The sequence below is a fragment of the Castor canadensis genome, chromosome 4, assembly GCF_047511655.1.
Source record: "Castor canadensis chromosome 4, mCasCan1.hap1v2, whole genome shotgun sequence".
In the NCBI taxonomy this organism is placed as follows: domain Eukaryota; kingdom Metazoa; phylum Chordata; class Mammalia; order Rodentia; family Castoridae; genus Castor; species Castor canadensis.
Window position 1 is genome coordinate 113,260,991 of NC_133389.1, and position 18,427 is coordinate 113,279,417.

The 18,427-nt window shown below is 41.2% G+C and overlaps 1 protein-coding gene across 16 annotated transcripts in view; it reads left to right on the forward strand.

The window, feature by feature from the left end:
• Pkp4 (plakophilin 4) overlaps positions 1-15,900 on the forward strand; it is a 243,636-nt gene extending 227,736 nt beyond the window's left edge. For 13 of the 16 annotated variants that reach the window (XM_074070844.1, XM_074070856.1, XM_020164449.2 and 10 more), the window contains 7 exons: positions 1,453-1,603; positions 4,418-4,613; positions 8,449-8,533; positions 8,657-8,774; positions 11,209-11,337; positions 13,016-13,089; positions 14,922-15,900. In XM_074070844.1, the coding sequence (XP_073926945.1) occupies positions 1,453-1,603; positions 4,418-4,613; positions 8,449-8,533; positions 8,657-8,774; positions 11,209-11,337; positions 13,016-13,089; positions 14,922-15,170 (1,002 nt within the window). In that variant the 3' untranslated portion in view covers positions 15,171-15,900. The remainder of the gene's footprint in view (positions 1-1,452; positions 1,604-4,417; positions 4,614-8,448; positions 8,534-8,656; positions 8,775-11,208; positions 11,338-13,015; positions 13,090-14,921) is intronic. The other 3 variants (XM_074070848.1, XM_074070846.1, XM_074070852.1) reach the window with 2 other exon arrangements.
• The last annotated feature ends 2,527 nt before the right edge of the window (positions 15,901-18,427 follow it).

The window sequence follows — 18,427 nt, forward strand, 5'->3', positions numbered from 1 at the left end:
TAAAAATGACAATAATTAAGATACATGATATTTAAGTTTTTTAGTTTCTGGAATCATTTAGTGAATGAAAATCAGATGATAGGTTCATTTAAAATATGAACATTATACTCTTAAGTGATTTCAGAGTATTCAGAAGTACTCAAGGTATTTCAAAATATTCATAGTTTTCTTAGAATTCACTAAAAAACAGGATAATCATGGCCGCACATGTTATCAAGTCAGAGCTATCTGGGGAGCAGTGATGAGTAGTCTAGGAAGGGCTAGGCTGTGCTGGACTAGGCTGGCCTGGGCTGAGCTGAGCTTGTCAGTCTTCACATGGGACAGAAAGGTCGCAGTCCTGCAGGTTTCAGAGAAAAGTCGATCAAACTGCCTGAGTGCCCTACAGCAATCCATGTACTATATTTCACCCTGTAGATTTCGTTTGATTTAGAAAATAAGAGTGTCGTTTTTATATGAAAAATATTACTCAGATCTTTCAAAAGACTGGGTGCTCAATTACATATATTAATGTTCACACTAATACAAAGGGTGGCAGGTCTTTGTCCTCATGTCTGGGCCATGGCAGGAAAATATGAGATGTTCATGAGCAACATCTTTCAATTATTCTGATTTTAAAGGATGATTTGCATTGGTAAAAATGTCAATTAAAGCTTATAGCTCCAACAAGATTAAAGATCTATTTTCTAATGTTACCCTCTATTTATTTATTTATTTATTTTATTTATTTTGGTCCCTTCACTGATAACTTAGCATCCATTTCCAATTCTTATGGTTGCACAAACTGACTCACTGTACAGGGTTGTCTCATAGTCACAAAAGAATCTGGACTGTAAATTTTAAAAAAGGAAGCTGCTAACTACTCTTGAATGAGATGCATTTTGCACACAAATAAACTTTCTTTTTCACCAATGTGTATAAATTAAGATGCTCAGTGATTCTGGAGAATTCCCTTTCTTCAGAGGCAAGGGATTTTTTTTTTCAGGTAATCTCTGACAGGTTACTGAACTCTACTGTTTCAGGGACTACAGAAAAATTAATGACTTGATGGAGACAGGCTATCCTTTAACTTGAACTGATGAGTTATTCTCTCTGCAGTCCTACTAACAGCCTCTGAATCTGCCATAAAGCCAACTGCAAAGAAAACATATGATCTTTCCTTAATCATGTTTATGAGATAGAAAGTAATCATTGCCTTCTCTGTTCTACACAAAAGTATCTGACAGATGGTGGTTTGAGATCTTCAGGGTTTGGAATTTCTTTTTAAATCAGTCATCCCAGCCTATCTTTATCCCAAACTATGGTTTTCTCTTTTCTGGCACCACAGATTTAATCTTCAATTTGAAAGAAAATATTTATTGGTTCCAATTTTTGGAAATACCCTTTTTAGATTGCAGTAACATATCAGAGTGGAACTTTGTGTTGTATTACTTATTGCCTTATTTTGCTCACTAGTTTGCAGCATACATCCGGGCAGCTGTCCGAAAAGAAAAAGGGCTCCCCATACTTGTAGAGCTTCTAAGGATGGATAATGATAGAGTTGTCTCTTCTGTGGCGACTGCCTTGAGGAATATGGCACTAGACGTTCGCAATAAGGAGCTCATAGGTATGTTTGGGGGATGAGGTAAGATACAAAGAAGAACAAATACAATATTAACAAATCTTTTTGATTTATAAGTACATTACAGCTAAAATTATTTATAACTGAGGCCTAGTCCCCAGTTTCTTAGCATATTTAGGTCTCTTGCTTTGTGACCATTCTTTTTTAGCAGAAGGAAGGCTCATTAGTTACATACTGATTGGAGAAGATAAACTTTCAGAAAATCCAGAAATTCCATTTGTAGTTTACGACACTGATAGATTCGGTATCTCTATTTCCAAAGAAGTATATTTCCTGGGTGGCAACGACAAAAAATTCTCCCGTTTCAGCTTTTGTACTGATATCTACCAGTTCATCAATAGTATCATGTTCTAAATTGAGAAGAAAAGATAATAATTATATAAAATGCTTTACAGCTTTTCCCTCTTAGGTCCTTTGTAAATGCTCAACCCAGGGCAGAACCACTATCCCAAGGCCATTTCATCCCAGACAGGGTCAGAACTAGGGTGAGGTAAGCGGTAAAGGAAAGATCAGGGACCCTTCAGAAATCTGAGCTTCAATACTGGACCTGCTGCTCATGGGCCATGTATCTCAGCATGGCCTGTATTTCCCCACCCTGGCTCAATTCCTTCATCTGGTTTGGAAATGGAAGGAACTCTTCCTCAGCCAGACTCTGAAATGGGGCTGACAGTGCCTGCTGTTTTAACTGTGGGTTCACAATTACAGGAAATGAGAGAGGGGAAGGGTAGGCCTCTTACAACTAGCCAAGCTCCACAACAACCACACAGCTGGTAACAAGAGAAAGAGGGGAAATGGGACTAGATCTTATGCAGATTTATATGACCCTAGATTCAACTCATTAAAATACATATACAACGAGAAAGAAGGCAAGGAAGAAGGAACAAGGACAATATTTACCTTAAAGAGTCTCTGTGAGGATTAAATGTGGTGAATTACAATGAAATCCCTTTTCAGAGTGCCTGGTAGAATTGCTGTTTTAAATTATCGCCCAGATTAACCTGTTCTTAACACACAGTTCCTTTAAGCCAAGTCATTACACACAGAGGAAGGGCGGTCTCCCCATGCCTTGTTCCTGGTACCTGATCCCATAGACGTGATGTAACTCTCAGTTCCCACATTTGAGAAAAATCTAAATAGATTTTTTTTAAGTTGTTTTTGTTACATCTATATTCTTTGAATTTCTTCTAAGAAGCATGTATAAATTTGGGGAGTTCCTAAGGCTAAAACATAAATTATCTTCCAAACCTGGGAGAAGACCAGGCATACAGGATCACTTTTTCTTAGAGCCCTGTAAAGATTCCTTTCTTATGAGACCTGAGCCCCCTCCTGGGTTTAGTATTTGGCTTTACCCAGCACTTCTGTTCCCAAGAACTATCCCATTCTTTGACTGCTTCACTCTCAAATCATGTTCAACACCAGCACTGGCTATGGACACTCTTTTGAGGGCTATTTTCCACCAAAAAGAAAAGAAAAACAAAGGAAGGGAGCAAGGAAGAAAGAAAGGTTGGTTTTTAGTACTTTTCCAAAGTGACTTTACACTCAGCTGAATTGGAGCCACCCCTTCATCTGGAGCTTCAGGATTTGAAGGGATGCTGACCTCACTCATAGGCAGAGGGAACCAAGCCTCGGGAGTACAATTTAAAGTTCCGATATGCAAAATGACAAATTACATGTCAGGTACCTCTTGGTCATTTGTGAGTATTCAAAATCACCAGCGCTCACTTATCATCTGTGCTGAAACACCATATTTGTCTTCAAAAACAGTGTCATCACTGTTTTTCCAGTCTTCTTAACAAGGTTTGCTGAGAGTAAGCCAGAGCTTCCCTTGGACATGCAGGAAATTATACAGCCTGTAGTTAGGGTCTGTTTGCTACTGCTTACAACTGTATACAAATAGGTCTTTGATGAGAACTCCACTTAGTATCCACTCAGTTAATTACGCCTAAGAAAATATTTACTTGAGCTTTAGTTAATTTCTTTTGTTTGTAGTGCATTTTTTCCAGTTTATCAGTTGGTAACTGAAACTGAAAAAGCTAGAGATAATCTTTTTAGAGAGGAGTAAGAAATATTCAGTGTTTATAAAGACTCCCACCACCTTGTCTTATCAAGTACTTTATTATTATTGCATTACTTCTAAGAGATAATATGCCTATAATTTTAAAAGCAAAGCTTTACTGGTATCTTCTTTAAGAAGGTAACATGTCGTTGGTACTGTGGTACCAACATGTATCTTCTTTAAGAAGGTAACATGTCGTTGGTACTGTGAGGGCACTGTTGATACACTCACAGTCAAAAACCGTGTGACTATACCCAGTTCACACACTGATACCCAGAAAGAGCTAATGAAAAGTATTGTTTGGAAGCCGTACTTGGTCCAAAATCTCAAAGATCAGTTTTTTAAAGCTTTAAGACAAAACTGAGGTATTTTTGATGCATTGGAGTTCAATCAAGAATAAAATTTGCTATTATAATCCATTCTTACACACTATTACTGAAAATAGTTTAGCTAAAGCAACTTGGTTAAACTATTCAGTTTTATACATTGATTTCTATTTCTTTCACCATGTGATAATAAGTTTAATAAACCAGTTATTTCTTCAAGTGACGTGTCAGTTCATGTTAATTCTTCCCTTGAAATTACATTTGTGCTTTTCTTTGCTGTGGGTTTTGATCCCCACCCCCCGCTCTGTTAATGTCTCTTTTGAGGTTTTATTTTTAAGAGCCTACATACTATCAGGATTTTCCACAATGAAATCTGATACCTTTTGAAAGTAGAATTTAGTGTTTTGCATTTGACAGGTAAATACGCCATGCGAGACCTGGTCAACCGGCTTCCGGGTGGCAATGGCCCCAGCATACTGTCTGACGAGACCATGGCGGCCATCTGCTGCGCGCTGCATGAGGTCACCAGCAAAAACATGGAGAATGCCAAAGCCCTGGCTGACTCTGGAGGCATAGAGAAGCTGGTGAACATAACCAAAGGCAGGGGAGACAGGCAAGTGTGCAGCAAGGTGGTGCACATGCAAGACTCTGTGATAAGGGCCTTTGTGGAGGATATGTTTCCTCCTAGAAAGGATTCCTTCCTGTGTTTCGTACGTGCTGATAAGCTAAGCAAGCACTGGTAGTTAAAACTTGTAATGTTGGGAGAGGTATTTTCTGATATGTGGCCTTTTTCCACTTTTTTACTTTATTAAACCATCCCTCGCTCCTACACTATTTTCCATCTCTGTTTTAGTCTGCTCAAGCTGCTATAACAAAATGTCATGAACTGGGTAGCTTTAAGCAACAGAAACTTTTTCTCACAATTGTGGAAGCTGAAAGTTCAAGATCAAGGCACTAGCAGAATCGGTATCATGTGAAGGCCCCAGGTTTACAGATGGTGCCTTTTAGCTGTATCCTCACAAGATAGAGAGGTGAGAGTCTCTCTTGGGCCTCTTTTCTGCTTTCTAACACTATGAAATTGGAGTTAGGACCTGAATATATAAATTTAGGGGAGACACAAACATTCAGACTATAGCAGTCTCTAAAGGCACAATTGTTCATATCAACTCCTAGAAGAATCAGAAATGCCATGATGAGGAAAATCAGGGAGGGTCCCTGTGCCTTGGGCTCTCCTCTGAGATTGAGGGCCTGTTCTATAAGAACACTTTCAATCCTCACTTCTGAGGTTGATGCTACTGCCATGCACCCAGAAAGCATGAAAACCACCACTGTGCAATAGGGTCTGCTGTGTGGTCTCAGGATGTGCCCTGGGCTTTGTCACACATATCCCTTTGCTTCTGGATGACACTGACTGATGAAAAAGCACAAATAGGAAATAGAGAATCAATAGCAAAAATAGAAGGGCTCTTGTCATGGAGCTACAACAGGGATGATTTTGCCTTAGCATCAAATCAATGAAATAGTAAGCAAGGATGCTTAATGCCTTCTCAAAGAAACAGGACAGCAGACACCCTGCACCATGGGAAAATGTTACCTCTCTCCCAACCCTCCACCCTTACCCTCTTTATTCTCTTCCTAGCACTAATTTTCCGGATGTGTGACTTACAACTTCCTCTAGTATCCAACTCCTCCAGTAGCAGGAGTTTGCCCTTTTATTCACTGCTGTATCCTAACAACTAGAACAAATCTTGGCCCCTAATAGATGTTCAGGGAATGCTTATGAATTAGCTGAATGACAGTACTGCAACTCACACACTATCTCACCTAGTCTTTCACCTTATACTTTTGAAGGAATTTCTAAAATTGAAGAATAATGTAGCAAATCATATTCTTGCCCCCTAGAAGCTCCATTTGACATATACAATATTGCCTTTCAGTCCTTCTATTGCATTAGTAACAAATGCATACAATCTCCTTGTTACTTTAAAGAAAATGAAACTATAGATAGAGCTGAGGTCCCATTCCATAGACACCCCCATTACTGGGGTAACCATAATCACTTTAGGTCCTCTTAAATTTTCATTAACCAACCCACATAACAAGAGACTGTAGAAATGTTTCACCAGGCCAAACTTTTGCGTACTAAAAAAATATATATATATATATGACCCAGTCCAATCTTTTTTCTCAAAACAAAAGATCCAGAAAGTCCTGGGCCAGATCAAGTAGCTGTCTACCGCACACTTAACTTTCCTAATTCTTCCACCCAGTATTTGTTGCCTACCTGCTGTATGCCAGGCACTATTCTCAGTGCTATAAGCCCAGCAAAAATAAGCTCATCACACAATTCCACCTCAGGGTACTTACATTCCACACAAGGTACTGAGTAAGTAACAGCACACAGAGCTAGATGCACTTGGGATAGGGCCAATAATAAAATTAGAGAAGGTAGACAGATCATGCAGGGGACAGAGGACATGACCAAGGAGTGCCTTTGGAGCACATATATGGCGGGGGAAGGGGGTTGTGCTACTCTCTAGGGGAGGAGCATTCAGACAGAAGGGACAACAAGTGAGAGGGACCTGCAATGGGAGAGGAACAGTGGGAAGCTGGTGGGAATGGAGCAGTGCTGATGTGGGGAGAGGAGGAAAAGTCAGAGAAGCAATAGCAGGACTCTACAGGTCAGTGCAAAGACTTTGTCTTAAACTCTCAGTAAAACTGAAGCCTTGGAAATTATTTAATAGAGGAGGGCCATGGATCAAAGTGACCTGAGCCCTCCCCACTAGGGGAGTCCACAGGGGCAGCAGCTGAGGTGGTAAAGAAGGTGCTGAAAGGTGGATTAGTGAGCAGCAACAGAAGAGAAGGGTGTCATGGATGACTCCAAAGTCTTTGGCAAAAGAGACTCCAAAGTGGAACTTCCACTTACTGAGATGGGGAGACCCTCAGAGGGAAAAGCAGGAGTTTGCTCTGGACTTGTTATATTTGAGATATCTGTTAGTCATACGGGTTGAGTATGTGGTAGACTATATGGGATGAGTACAAGGTTGAAGGGAGTTAACAGTGTCTCAATGGCTTATTTAGAGAAGTGAAGCAGAATGCGTTCACACAGCAAATAAGTCCAGGAAAGAGTAGCCAGAGCATTGTGAAGAAAATGAGGGGCAAGTGGCATCTCAGAAGCCAGGTAAAAGAGATACTGCAAAAGTGAGCAAGGGCAGATGTTCCTGCTTGGTCAGACAGGATGAGGACTGACACCTTACCATTAGCCATAACAACATGGGGGGCATAGATTTAAGAGAAGATAGGATAAGTGAAATTGGAGAGGTGAATGCATAATTCTTTCAAGCAAATGTCTGCAGAGGGGAGTAGATGAACTTCCTTGCTTTTCTCAGGATTGGGTTTCTGCTCCTAGAATTTGCCTGAAAATAGATAGTCTTTCTGTATCAAGGTAGAGACAGGCCTGGTCCTGCCTTGCTAAGTGCTATTGCTAGAAGTGTGAAATCTGCCTTTCAGACCTCTGTTCTGGCTGTCACATAAAAACAGGGAGATATGGGCTGGAGGCATGGCTCAAGTGGTAGAGCTCTTGCATAGTAAGCACAAGGCCCTGAGTTCAAAAGCCCAGTACCACATTAAAAAAAAAGGGAGATAAACAACAGCAGTGGCAGAACCCAGCTGAGAATGGGATGGCTATAAGCTGAGAGCCCTGCTTCTCAGAATCTGTTTTCCAGAAGCCATCTTGGGTACCTGAGATTTCATCTCTGTTCACTTCTTTAAGGTATTAAGGTATTAACCTTGTTATATGATCCATTTTGGAAATAAAAAAGCTTTGAGCTGGTTGGTTTTGTCTACTCTTAACTAGTTAAGAGCACTAAGAAAATGGGATAGAGGTGGTGGTGGATGTAGACAGGCCCCACCTGGACCAGTGCCTGTGAAGCCCCTGAATATGCCTAGACTTCATCCTCACCTAAGCCCTCAGATCCTTAGCAGCCTGCATTGTCATGTTAGGGCCAAAGAACTAGTTGACAGCCTACACACTTCTCTCTTCTCCCTTAGCTCTACTAGTTTAATTGGGAAGATAAGGAGATGAGGAAATCAGATTTTTGATCTGGTATATGCATTTGGCCAATTTGGGAAGGTCTCAGACACAGGATGTGTGGTCATGGTCACATTAATCCCATAGGCCCAGGGAGTCTCATGAGCCCAACAGCCCTTGGTAGAGATGTGGAGGGAGATTGGGGCTGACAACTAAAGAGGTGACGTGAGGGCATCACTTTGATTCTTGACCCGTCTAGCCAGTCCTGAACTTGATGAACTCACAGGCACACCTGGTAGTGTCTCCCAGCAGCAGCCTGTGTCCCTCTGGTCCTGAGGGCAATGGCTTCTTGGCCACTGGTTTGCAGAGCCTGAGGCCATGCTGCCCACTTTCATTAATACCTGTACTCTCTCCCTAGATCCTCTCTGAAAGTGGTGAAGGCGGCAGCCCAGGTCTTGAATACATTATGGCAATATCGGGACCTCCGGAGCATTTACAAAAAGGTAACCTACAAGAATAGCTCTAGCATAATTAGCTTTCATCACAGCACACATTCCTAATCACTTATTGTAATGAAATGTCATTATTCATTTTGAGAGGTTTCTTTTTCTCTTTTAACTCCACAGGATGGGTGGAATCAGAACCATTTTATTACACCTGTGTCAACGTTAGAGCGAGACCGATTCAAATCACATCCTTCCTTATCCACCACCAACCAACAGATGTCACCCATCATTCAGTCAGGTCAGTGGGCAAACACCATTCCTTTAAAAGAACATTTTTGTGATAGAACATTGTTTTCCCACCAGAGAAGACTGAACATGGGCTGACTAAGCCTATCATTTCTAATACTACACATCAAGCTAGCACCTTCTTTGGGAATTACATGCTGTTGTAAACAATAAACCCACTTTCCTCTTACATTTGAAAAGTGTATACAGTTTACGTCAGCTGTGGTACATGAACAAATCCCAGAGACAGGGACACACACACTTAGTTCTGCCTTACTAGGAAAGGGGCCCTGGGATCTGCATTTGGCCAGCTGAAGAGGTAACTGGTTATGGGAGACTTGGGGCTACACTTTGAAACACACTAGTTGATGCCTAGAAATAGATCCACTGCCTCCCAGCTGACCGAAAATTTGGAATCGCTTCCAAAGTAACTTTTGAGGCTCTTTCCCTTGAAACTTCTTAGGAACGGAGTCCATGAAATTAGACACTTAAGAGATGCAGCTTGAAGAGCCGCCTTCTTCCCAATGAAACCTCCTGATCCCCTGACTGTGTTGTAGAGCCCGGGTGTCCACAGCTATGGGAACAGACCTCACAGGGTGGCTTTGTAGGAATTCCCTTCGATTTTTAGGTTGCTAATCTTGATAACTGAGCCACCTATCTCTTTGTAGTTTTCAACTTGGTGGAAAGAATGTTTTGAGATTCAGTCTAAATTTTTTCACATGTAAAAGCAGATAATTACTACCAAGTCAATCCTGTAAATTTAATTCTTAACTAAATGAAAGAGGAAAATTAAGAGTTCTTTTATTTGGCTTTAAATCAAGCATTCTGACATACATGTATATTTTCTGTTGTAGTCAGTGGTCCTGCTGCTGACAGTCTTATTGCTCATGTGGACAAATATGGATAAAAAGACTAAGATACATGCCCCATGGTTCTTGCCACATAATTGGTTGTCCCCAGCTATGCTAGGAAATTTTTTTAACATTATCTGCACCCCCCATATACGGTGAATATTTATATTTTAGTTTTAAAATTATGAGTTGTTTTCTTCAGCGAGACCAATGCCTAGCTTTTAACATACTTGCTGAGCCCATTACTGTCATCTTTTTACAAAAATGCTCAGAATCCCTTAGGGACTTAGGAATAAGGATGCCAGAGGAACCAAGAGATTTGGCTACTTCACAGTGCATGTGTACAAGCAAAGAATCATTTCAGACAGATTAGCACATACTTCCTAAGCAAGGAACCTGTTTCACAGACCACTTAAACATACTTGCTGGAAATATTGGTGACACCTGTCCCAGTTCCTAGGTAACCCATTGCATTCTATTAAGAGATGGAGTATATATCACTCTGGTTTCTTCAGTTATTCTAAGGACTGACCATCTAGCTCTTAGCACTAGTGTGAGATGTATATGCAGGCAGATCTGCCTTCTTAGTAGTATAATTGTGGGAAGCAAGCCGGTCTTTTCTGTCCTACCACCTTCCAGAAAGTGAACAAGAGGAGTAGCACATAGCTACTGCCTGTGCCTGCTCACCCATGTGCAGCACCAGCATCCCTGTGTCAGTGAAGTGACCACACAGGAAAAGTACTTCAATGTCAGTTTCCTCTGAAGACATAAGGGCATGCCAAACCACTGGGGCCAAGGTTGAGGGGGGCTGTTGGTGTCAAGTGCATCAAGTATTGTAATTTACTTTCCTGAAAGCCAGATTTTTTATGAGAAAAGGAACATATGTAAAGTGTTTCTGTCTTCCTTCTGGGCAAAAACATGCAAAAAGACACCTTTGGGTAGATCTGTCATTATTAGATATTTGACCCAAGCTGGGCTAAGAAGTCTCCTGGGCCTCGTGAGGCCAGGGCTTAGCACCATGAGCCAGGCTTTTGAGTCTGCGTGATTTCCCTGACAACAGATCACCATAAAGAGAATTGTAAATTGTATAGACTGGACACGCAATCAAACACATTGGAAGATGAAGATATTTTTTAAATAATTAGAAATCAAAACATACCATAAAACCTTTTTACTAAACAGCTGTACATAAAGGATAATAGTTGTTTTACAAGCAACTAAACTGAAATCACTAAATAGCATATACAGCTCTTACATGGCTGGTAAGTTACCCCACTCACTCAGTTTCCAAGGGCTGGCAAAGCTGTGTGACCTGCACTGGGCCTCTGCAGCTGGGCACTCACTAACCATGAGAAGCAAGCCCAGGTGTTGCTTCCCTTGCCAGGACATACAGTTGTGAGCCTGCATGGTGTGTTCCGGGTCTTAGGGTCTGGCTGCTCCTCAATTCCTAGCACCTCAGAGCTGACCTTTAGCACCAGCTATGTGAAGTTTCTGAGTGACCTTTGTTTTGCTGGAGAGGATTTCCGGAAACACTGACAGTCTGCTTTCTCTCTCTTCCCCTCTTTCTCTCTCCCTCCGCCTTCGCCTCTTGTTCAGTCGGCAGCACCTCTTCCTCACCAGCACTGTTAGGAATCAGAGACCCTCGCTCTGAATACGATAGGAGTCAGCCACCTATGCAGTATTACAATAGCCAAGGGGATGCCACACATAAAGGCCTGTACCCTGGTAAGATGCCAGTTGGGTGTGTGATCCAATACCTGGAAAAGCCACATTCTGGGCTCTCCGCCAGTGTCCTGGGAAGTAGCCTGTGCTTGTATTGAGATGGTCCCCCAGCAGCAAGCCATGTTCCTATCTCTTTTTCCCTACTTCCAGAATTGTTGCCTTTTCTACTTGTTTTAAACATATCAAGCTAATATAATTATATAGTGACCATGATTAAAAAGAGGGCTGGATCCAGATGAAAGATCATTTCTGGCAAGCCCAGGAGCCAGCCCCTCTGCTGTTTCCCCTCCCTTATAAAACAGTCCCTCTCTGTGTTCTTCATGCATCAGACCCCTGGGCTTCATGTGGCTTTGCAGGGCTGTATTTTCTAGACTATTTCATCTCCAAGTTCAAACCAGAGAAGGGCAGTCAATTCCATTTGCATTTTCATGGAAAAGAGTGAATGAATTGAAGAATGCCAAGTGATTCTCCTCAGAGTGTTTATTTTTTAAGAATAACAAAGGTGTTACATAGTGTTAATATTTTTATATCCTATCCAGAAAGATGTGTATAAAAATTATTTAAAGGGCACCAGCCCAAAGAGTTACCAAGATTTCATATTGTCACCATTCTCAACTACATGGCAAATTATAACTACTCCAGAGGTTTCAAATAAATGAGCGGGAACTACCCTCCAAAAAAGTAGTCTTTCCTCAGAAAACCTATTTATTAAAAAGAAATAAAATAGAAGCTGGTGGCAACTTAACTACTGCTGGGGGAACAGTCTCAGTTGTTCTGTTGTCTTTGAAACTGATTTCACAGGACTGTTTACTAATCAATTATTGTTACCATGGCAATTAATAACTCAGAAAATTGCAGATGCTTCATTTCAAATGCCCTGCTCTGTACAGAAGGAAATGCATGTACAAACTGAAGTGCCTCACTGCTTCAGATGTGCAGCAGCCTGCTTTATTTTAAAGACCACCTCTTTAGCATGCACGCCCTCTGTAATCTCCTTTTTTTGCTTCAATAAACTAATCTGCCTCAAATATGTTTCTTTTTCCTCATTGAGAAAAAAAAAATCTTTGCTAGCCTTAATATTAATAGAAGGTTGACTTGTGACATCAGTAGTACTCTAATATGGACTCTTAAAACAATTATCTAATTGCCAAGTTCTCATCATTTCACAACCTACTTAAAGATGGAAGACACAAAACTATGCCTCCATGTGGCCCCACTGCTAAGAATATGCCTGTGCCTGCTCTTCATAGAGTCCAGGATTCTATGTTTTGAAGGGAAATCATTCTAATACTGTATTTTCCATCTCTCTGATCCACACTGTAGCTCAGAACCCTGAAAGAGTGGTGTTCCTTGGCTCAAGGAGCTGTGCTGCTGCTCAGAGCCAGCCAGAGAAATCCCCCAAAGTCTAGACGGAGCTTGAGAAGGACCTCTGTTGGATGAGCTATGTACTAATGCTTTTTGCTAAAACACACATGGCCTATTTTTGCTTTTAATCCTGATCATCCCCAGGGTACACAGCAGCCAGCCAGATCTAGGGAGCCCAGGCTGCTTCTCTTCACTCTGCACTGGCTCTGGGGAAGGCAGGCCCAGTTGGGAACAACCCTACTGCAGGGACATCACACAGCCTAATAGATCAGAGTAATGACCACTAGTTTTAATTTCATAAAATATTTTCTTACAGGCTCCAGCAAACCTTCACCAATTTACATCAGTTCCTATTCCTCACCAGCAAGAGAACAAAATAGACGGCTACAGGTGAATTTGCAATATCATTTGTACAGAAGGCCGATTAGCAGTCACACAGTAAGGGGTCCACGTCGATTGACTTCTCAGAGCTGGGCCAACACAGCAGGGCCCAAGGAGCCTCCCTGATCTTCACTCCTCAGAAACGCACCCATGGTTTAAACACAGCACTTCCACGGTAGTCTCATGTTCTCCAATAGCCATTGGTGCTGCTGAGACCACATACCATTGATGGGAACCGCTGAGAAGTCTTTAATGCATGTTTTATACCCAACAATATCCCTTTACCACTCTTTTTTGATCCCTGTTAAGTTCTAAAATCTCTTCTGTCTCCTGGGTGAGGAAAGGTTGGTAAGCGCACTTCACTTTCTCATCTGATTGTTCTCTCTCTCTCACCTCATTGTTCTGTTTTCCATAGACCATTCTCCATCCTCATGACTTCCTCCCTGTCCAGGCTCCATGATTTAAATACCCTGAGGTTTTGGTCTTGAGGTCAGAGCTGTTCATTTCAGAGGTCAAAGTGGACTTGGCCCCTGATGCACTGCAGCACACTATAATGATGGGGTTGTGTGTATGTATCGAGCCCAGCTTTCAGAGGGGCCTATAATCAGTTTCAAGACCTTCCTGAAGCCGTGGTCCATTATGTCTCCTCTTTCCAATAACAAAGCAATTAGAGTTTCCTAAGACAAGACTGTTCTGTCCTTCAGATAGGCCCCTCTCCACTCCACCATCTTTCTATGTAAATGGGAGGAAAAGAACTTTCACAAATACTCATAATTTATGTTTTGGGTTTTTGGTTTTTTTGGGTTTTTTTTTAAGATAGGGTCTCACAATGTTTTGAACTTGTGATCTCAAACTGTTCTATCTTATACTTCCAAATAGCTAGAGTACAGGAACACACCTCCACACCCAGCTTATGCTGGTAATTTTTTTAGTCAAAAAAAAAAACAGGCTCAGAATCATAACTTTACCTTAAAAAAAGAAGGTAGAATTAGTTCTGGTAGAGTTGAACTCTGAAATCCTTCCAATGTTAGAAGGAATTTAGTTCCAGAACATGGTGCTGAATTTGTTACATCTCACTAAGGGTATTTGGGCATGATAAAGAATACAGACAAGAACCATGAGAATTTGGAGAAGTCAATTTGAGGTCAAAGCTAAGGACAAAAGGAAATGGGGGGATGTGCCTTAATACGAATGCACACGTGGGCATCCTCCTTGCTTTCTTCAGATGTATTTGGTAGCCCTGACCTGGGGAAGTCTGGGATTATATTTGCTCGCTTATCTCTTCTAATTTTAGTACTCTCCCGCCTTAAGATTGCTTCCAAAAGGTGATTGTTGTTTATCAAGCCACACATGTTCTTTTAAATTAAGAGATAGATTCAGTCTTCATCTCTGAGGTAAATATTTTAAAAGGAGAGTCTACAATTAAGCAATTATCTGAGGCCAAAAATCTGGCCCCCAACTAAATCCATTCTTAGTTCAAGGTTCCCTGTGTAAAAGCAAAAAATCAAGGCCATCCTCTGATTTGGGCTACAGGTAGCAGGCCAGTTCACAGTAGGACACAGAGCAGGGCTTCCAATAAGAGGGAAGGTAGCAAGCAGCCATCTTCCCCTGAGATCCTGGGCTCTCCTGAAACACTGACTTCTAGAGGCCTTTACGACAAGACTTGAGCAAACTAGGCCAGCCTGTGTGGAAACATAATTTAATATGCACCTGAAATAGCTTCTAACCTTAAGCCCACAAATAGTGCTTTGAAAATGTGAAGTAGGGAAGCCCACATTAATGCCGTTTATATGTGTTTTTTAAATTGCTTTCACTTATTTGCATCTCCATTTTGTCAACAGCATCAGCAGCTGTGTTATAGTCAAGGTGACTCCAACAGAAAGAACTTTGATGCATACAGATCATACTTGCAGTCTCCTCATAGCTATGAAGACCCTTATTTTGATGACCGAGTTCACTTTCCAGCTTCTACTGATTACTCGACACAGTATGGACTCAAGTCAACCACAAATTACATGGACTTTTATTCCACTAAACGACCTTCTTACAGAGCAGAACAGTATCCAGGGTCCCCAGACTCGTGGGTGTAGCAAAGGACCTCTTTCTTTCTAACCTTGTTTGGAGTGAGGTGAAAAGTCGTCTTGCTGATTGATGATGAAATGTGAAAGTGAAATGGAAGGAATGAGTGAAGAGCCTATTTTTTTTTCTTTTGAGGAATTTTCAGGGAAGTGAGGAAACCCTTGGGAGAGGACTTTCTAAGCTCTGTTTAGGTGTTAGATCTAATTACTTGTAGATTCTATAGTCTGGTGAAGGTGTGGGTGACGTGATGAGAGGCTTAAGAAATGGGTGAAATGAAATGGGATATGTGTAGGTCAAATCAAATTAAAGATGATTTTTTTAATGTGAATAAAGTTATGTTCTGATAGTTTGTACAGAGAAAAATAATAAAATGGATGCCCTTCATGTTTTATTGCTATTACTAAATGTCAAGATTGTATGCTATTATGTCTTGTAAATTTCTTTTGTTGGTGTAAATATGGAAATGCCACATTGGTTAAGTGCCATCATTTGTAATGCAGTGTGTCACTTGAAAAGAGATTTGAAGAAACTGACAGCTTAAAAATCAAATGGGGAACCCAAGGAACTGTTAACAATTAACAACAAGCTAAGATATCCTTTGTTTTCACAATGAATAGTGTACGTTGGAAGCACAAAGTCCAGTCTGGTATAGCAGCGCCATGCCCATTCCCTGCCTCTTTCATAGGACACTTCACTGCCATTTTCTATGCACATGAAAGAAAAATAAATGTGGAAATTCCATCCTTGGAAGTGTTCTCTGTTCTTTTTTTAATTTTCTGAATGTAATATGGGAACGATTTAATGAACACTTTGTGAGAGGGACCAAATCAAAGAATTAAGCTATAAGTTTTAGCTTAGTATTTTTTATTTCTTGGGATTTATTTTAAATCTAATGAACTCTACAGTTTTATCATGGGTTTTTTGTTTTGTTTTATTTTTTTCAGGCTGATAGAGGTATTTAACACCACTTTTCACCTGAAAGAAATTACTCTGGCATTCGGTCTTAGCAAAGACTCCTTTTGGCGTCATTTTAAGAAATAATCCAGTAATTACATAAGAACAGTGGTTGGGCATTTACTTGGCACCAACTTAGTAAACCAAAAACAATTCTAAATAACTATTTTGATAAGCAATCCCGTGAGAAACAGTAGTTCCTGGATTAGAGTTGGAATAATGGGAAGCCCTACAGACATGGTAGGCAAGGATTCATGACAGCACCACACAGCATGGCTTGTGAGTTCTTTTCTCCATCTGTGGGGACATTATATGGGCCTCTACCCTCAGGAGGCCCAAAGTTTGAGGCCTTCCAAAATCTTGCCATTTCCTTCCCTGACCCCAATGCCTGGATCTTTCCTGGAAAGTCAGGAAATAACCCATATGGCCAGTCAACTCCAGAGGTGTTGACTTGGCTCAGTATATCCTCCAAGCATGAAAAAAGTCACAGATGAAAACATGTGAGTATAGAGAAAGAGACCTAAGAAAATGCAGCCTGAGATTAGGATCCAAGAAGTACAAGTGTCAGCAGAAAGATTGCTAACATCTGCAAATGGGGAGTTTTGGGGGTTCAGGATTTCAGAATGGACACCTAAGCCCTTCCACTTCATGCCCTGGCCAGGCTCAGGAGACAGCCCTCTATAGATGACAGAAGTCACTGGATTTTCCTGAGGAACTGATAACAGGACCATCAGCAATTTCCATTTGAGCTTTGAATCACTCACTGCCCTGAAGCCGAAGTTTTAGTGTCTGGGTTAAGGTGACTCACTAAAGGAGTCAGAAAAACAGAATCCGGAGCCTCCTGTGCTAGTTGACAGTAACTTTCTTTTAGTGACCTCATGATGACAGGCAGCATTTCCACAACTATCAAATTTGAATTGCAAAGAACTGACTTGGGCCTCCAATCAGACCTCCTAATAGAGCCAGAGAGAGGCCAGTAGATAAGGAATGGGTAGAGACCTGATGCCTGTGAAAGTTCATAACCTGCAACTAGAGAAAAGAAACTGCCAACTGAGCCTTTATGGAAACCTGCATCATTGATCAAAAAGTTGAGACCACTCCCTCCAAGCTGTGGCAATAAACTGCTAAAACAATATTGAGGTTTCCTTGCTGTCCTAATGACACCAAAGTAGCATACAGAATTTCAGCCCTCAAGAGGAGTCTGTGGTTCAGCATAGCCAGGGGCAGCCAACCTCCAGCCCATCCTGGAGGGTCAAGGTTGAATGGAGCCCATGTTGGGTGCTAGACCAGGGACCACTTAGAACCAGAGAGTGGGGTCCAGGTTTCAGTGCTCTTGAAAAAAACCCTGGATGACAATAGTGCAGTCAGGAAGGAGCCACTGGGCGGCATACCACATTCCCTTACTGCCATCCTGCCTGTGATAGGTAATTTAGCACTGGGGTTGGAGATACGGAGTTTGCCTAGGAGAGAGGAATGGATTTGTATGTTCCTGAGACTTTAAACTTGGAAAGTCAATGTGAGGGTTTCCCTGTGCTAGACTACATCTTTTGCAAAGCTATGACCTTTGAAGCCCAATGATATTAGAAATGACCACACAGTCCCCCAACTTCCCATCATTAGTCCCTAGTCGGTGTTTGGTCATTCACCTGATTTCTGGTTCTTGCACAGTGAGTACTCACTAAGAACAGCACATGCATTATCATTTAAACTTTACAACAAATGTGTGAGAGTTGTACTCAAATGCCATTTTTTAAAATCCTGAAGCAAACTGGAAGAATAATTTTGACAAACATCCCTCAGCCAGTGGGTGGTCAGGGCAGGAGTAGCACTGCACTCTAGAACACGATGCCAGTATTTTCCAAATTCAATAACTTGAATTCCAACTAGTATTTACCAAACATTGTTCATCACTGTCTTAAATTTACCAGATGAAACTTTCACAAACCTTAACAGTGAACATTGAACTATTAAAGATAAAAATGTCTGTGTATGTATACCACCAAAATTCATCTTATCTACTATCATTGGTGTTACGTGAACCTCACTGTAAGAAGCTTAGAGTTCCGTTCATGCTGGTTTATGATGATTTGGGATAGGCAGAGAGCGCCCCCTGTGAACCGCATCTATTATCATAGGCCCATTAAAACAAAATGTCTTACCAGGTGAGCCTCTCATTTTGAGGCCTCAGTAATCTCCTTAAAGGACCACTTGGGTAAATCTATCAGGTGATAGATAGTTTCCATGATCAAATTGTATTACAAAGGAAAACATATTTGAAAAAGCTGGTCATCACTGCTCACTTACTAGATTTTTT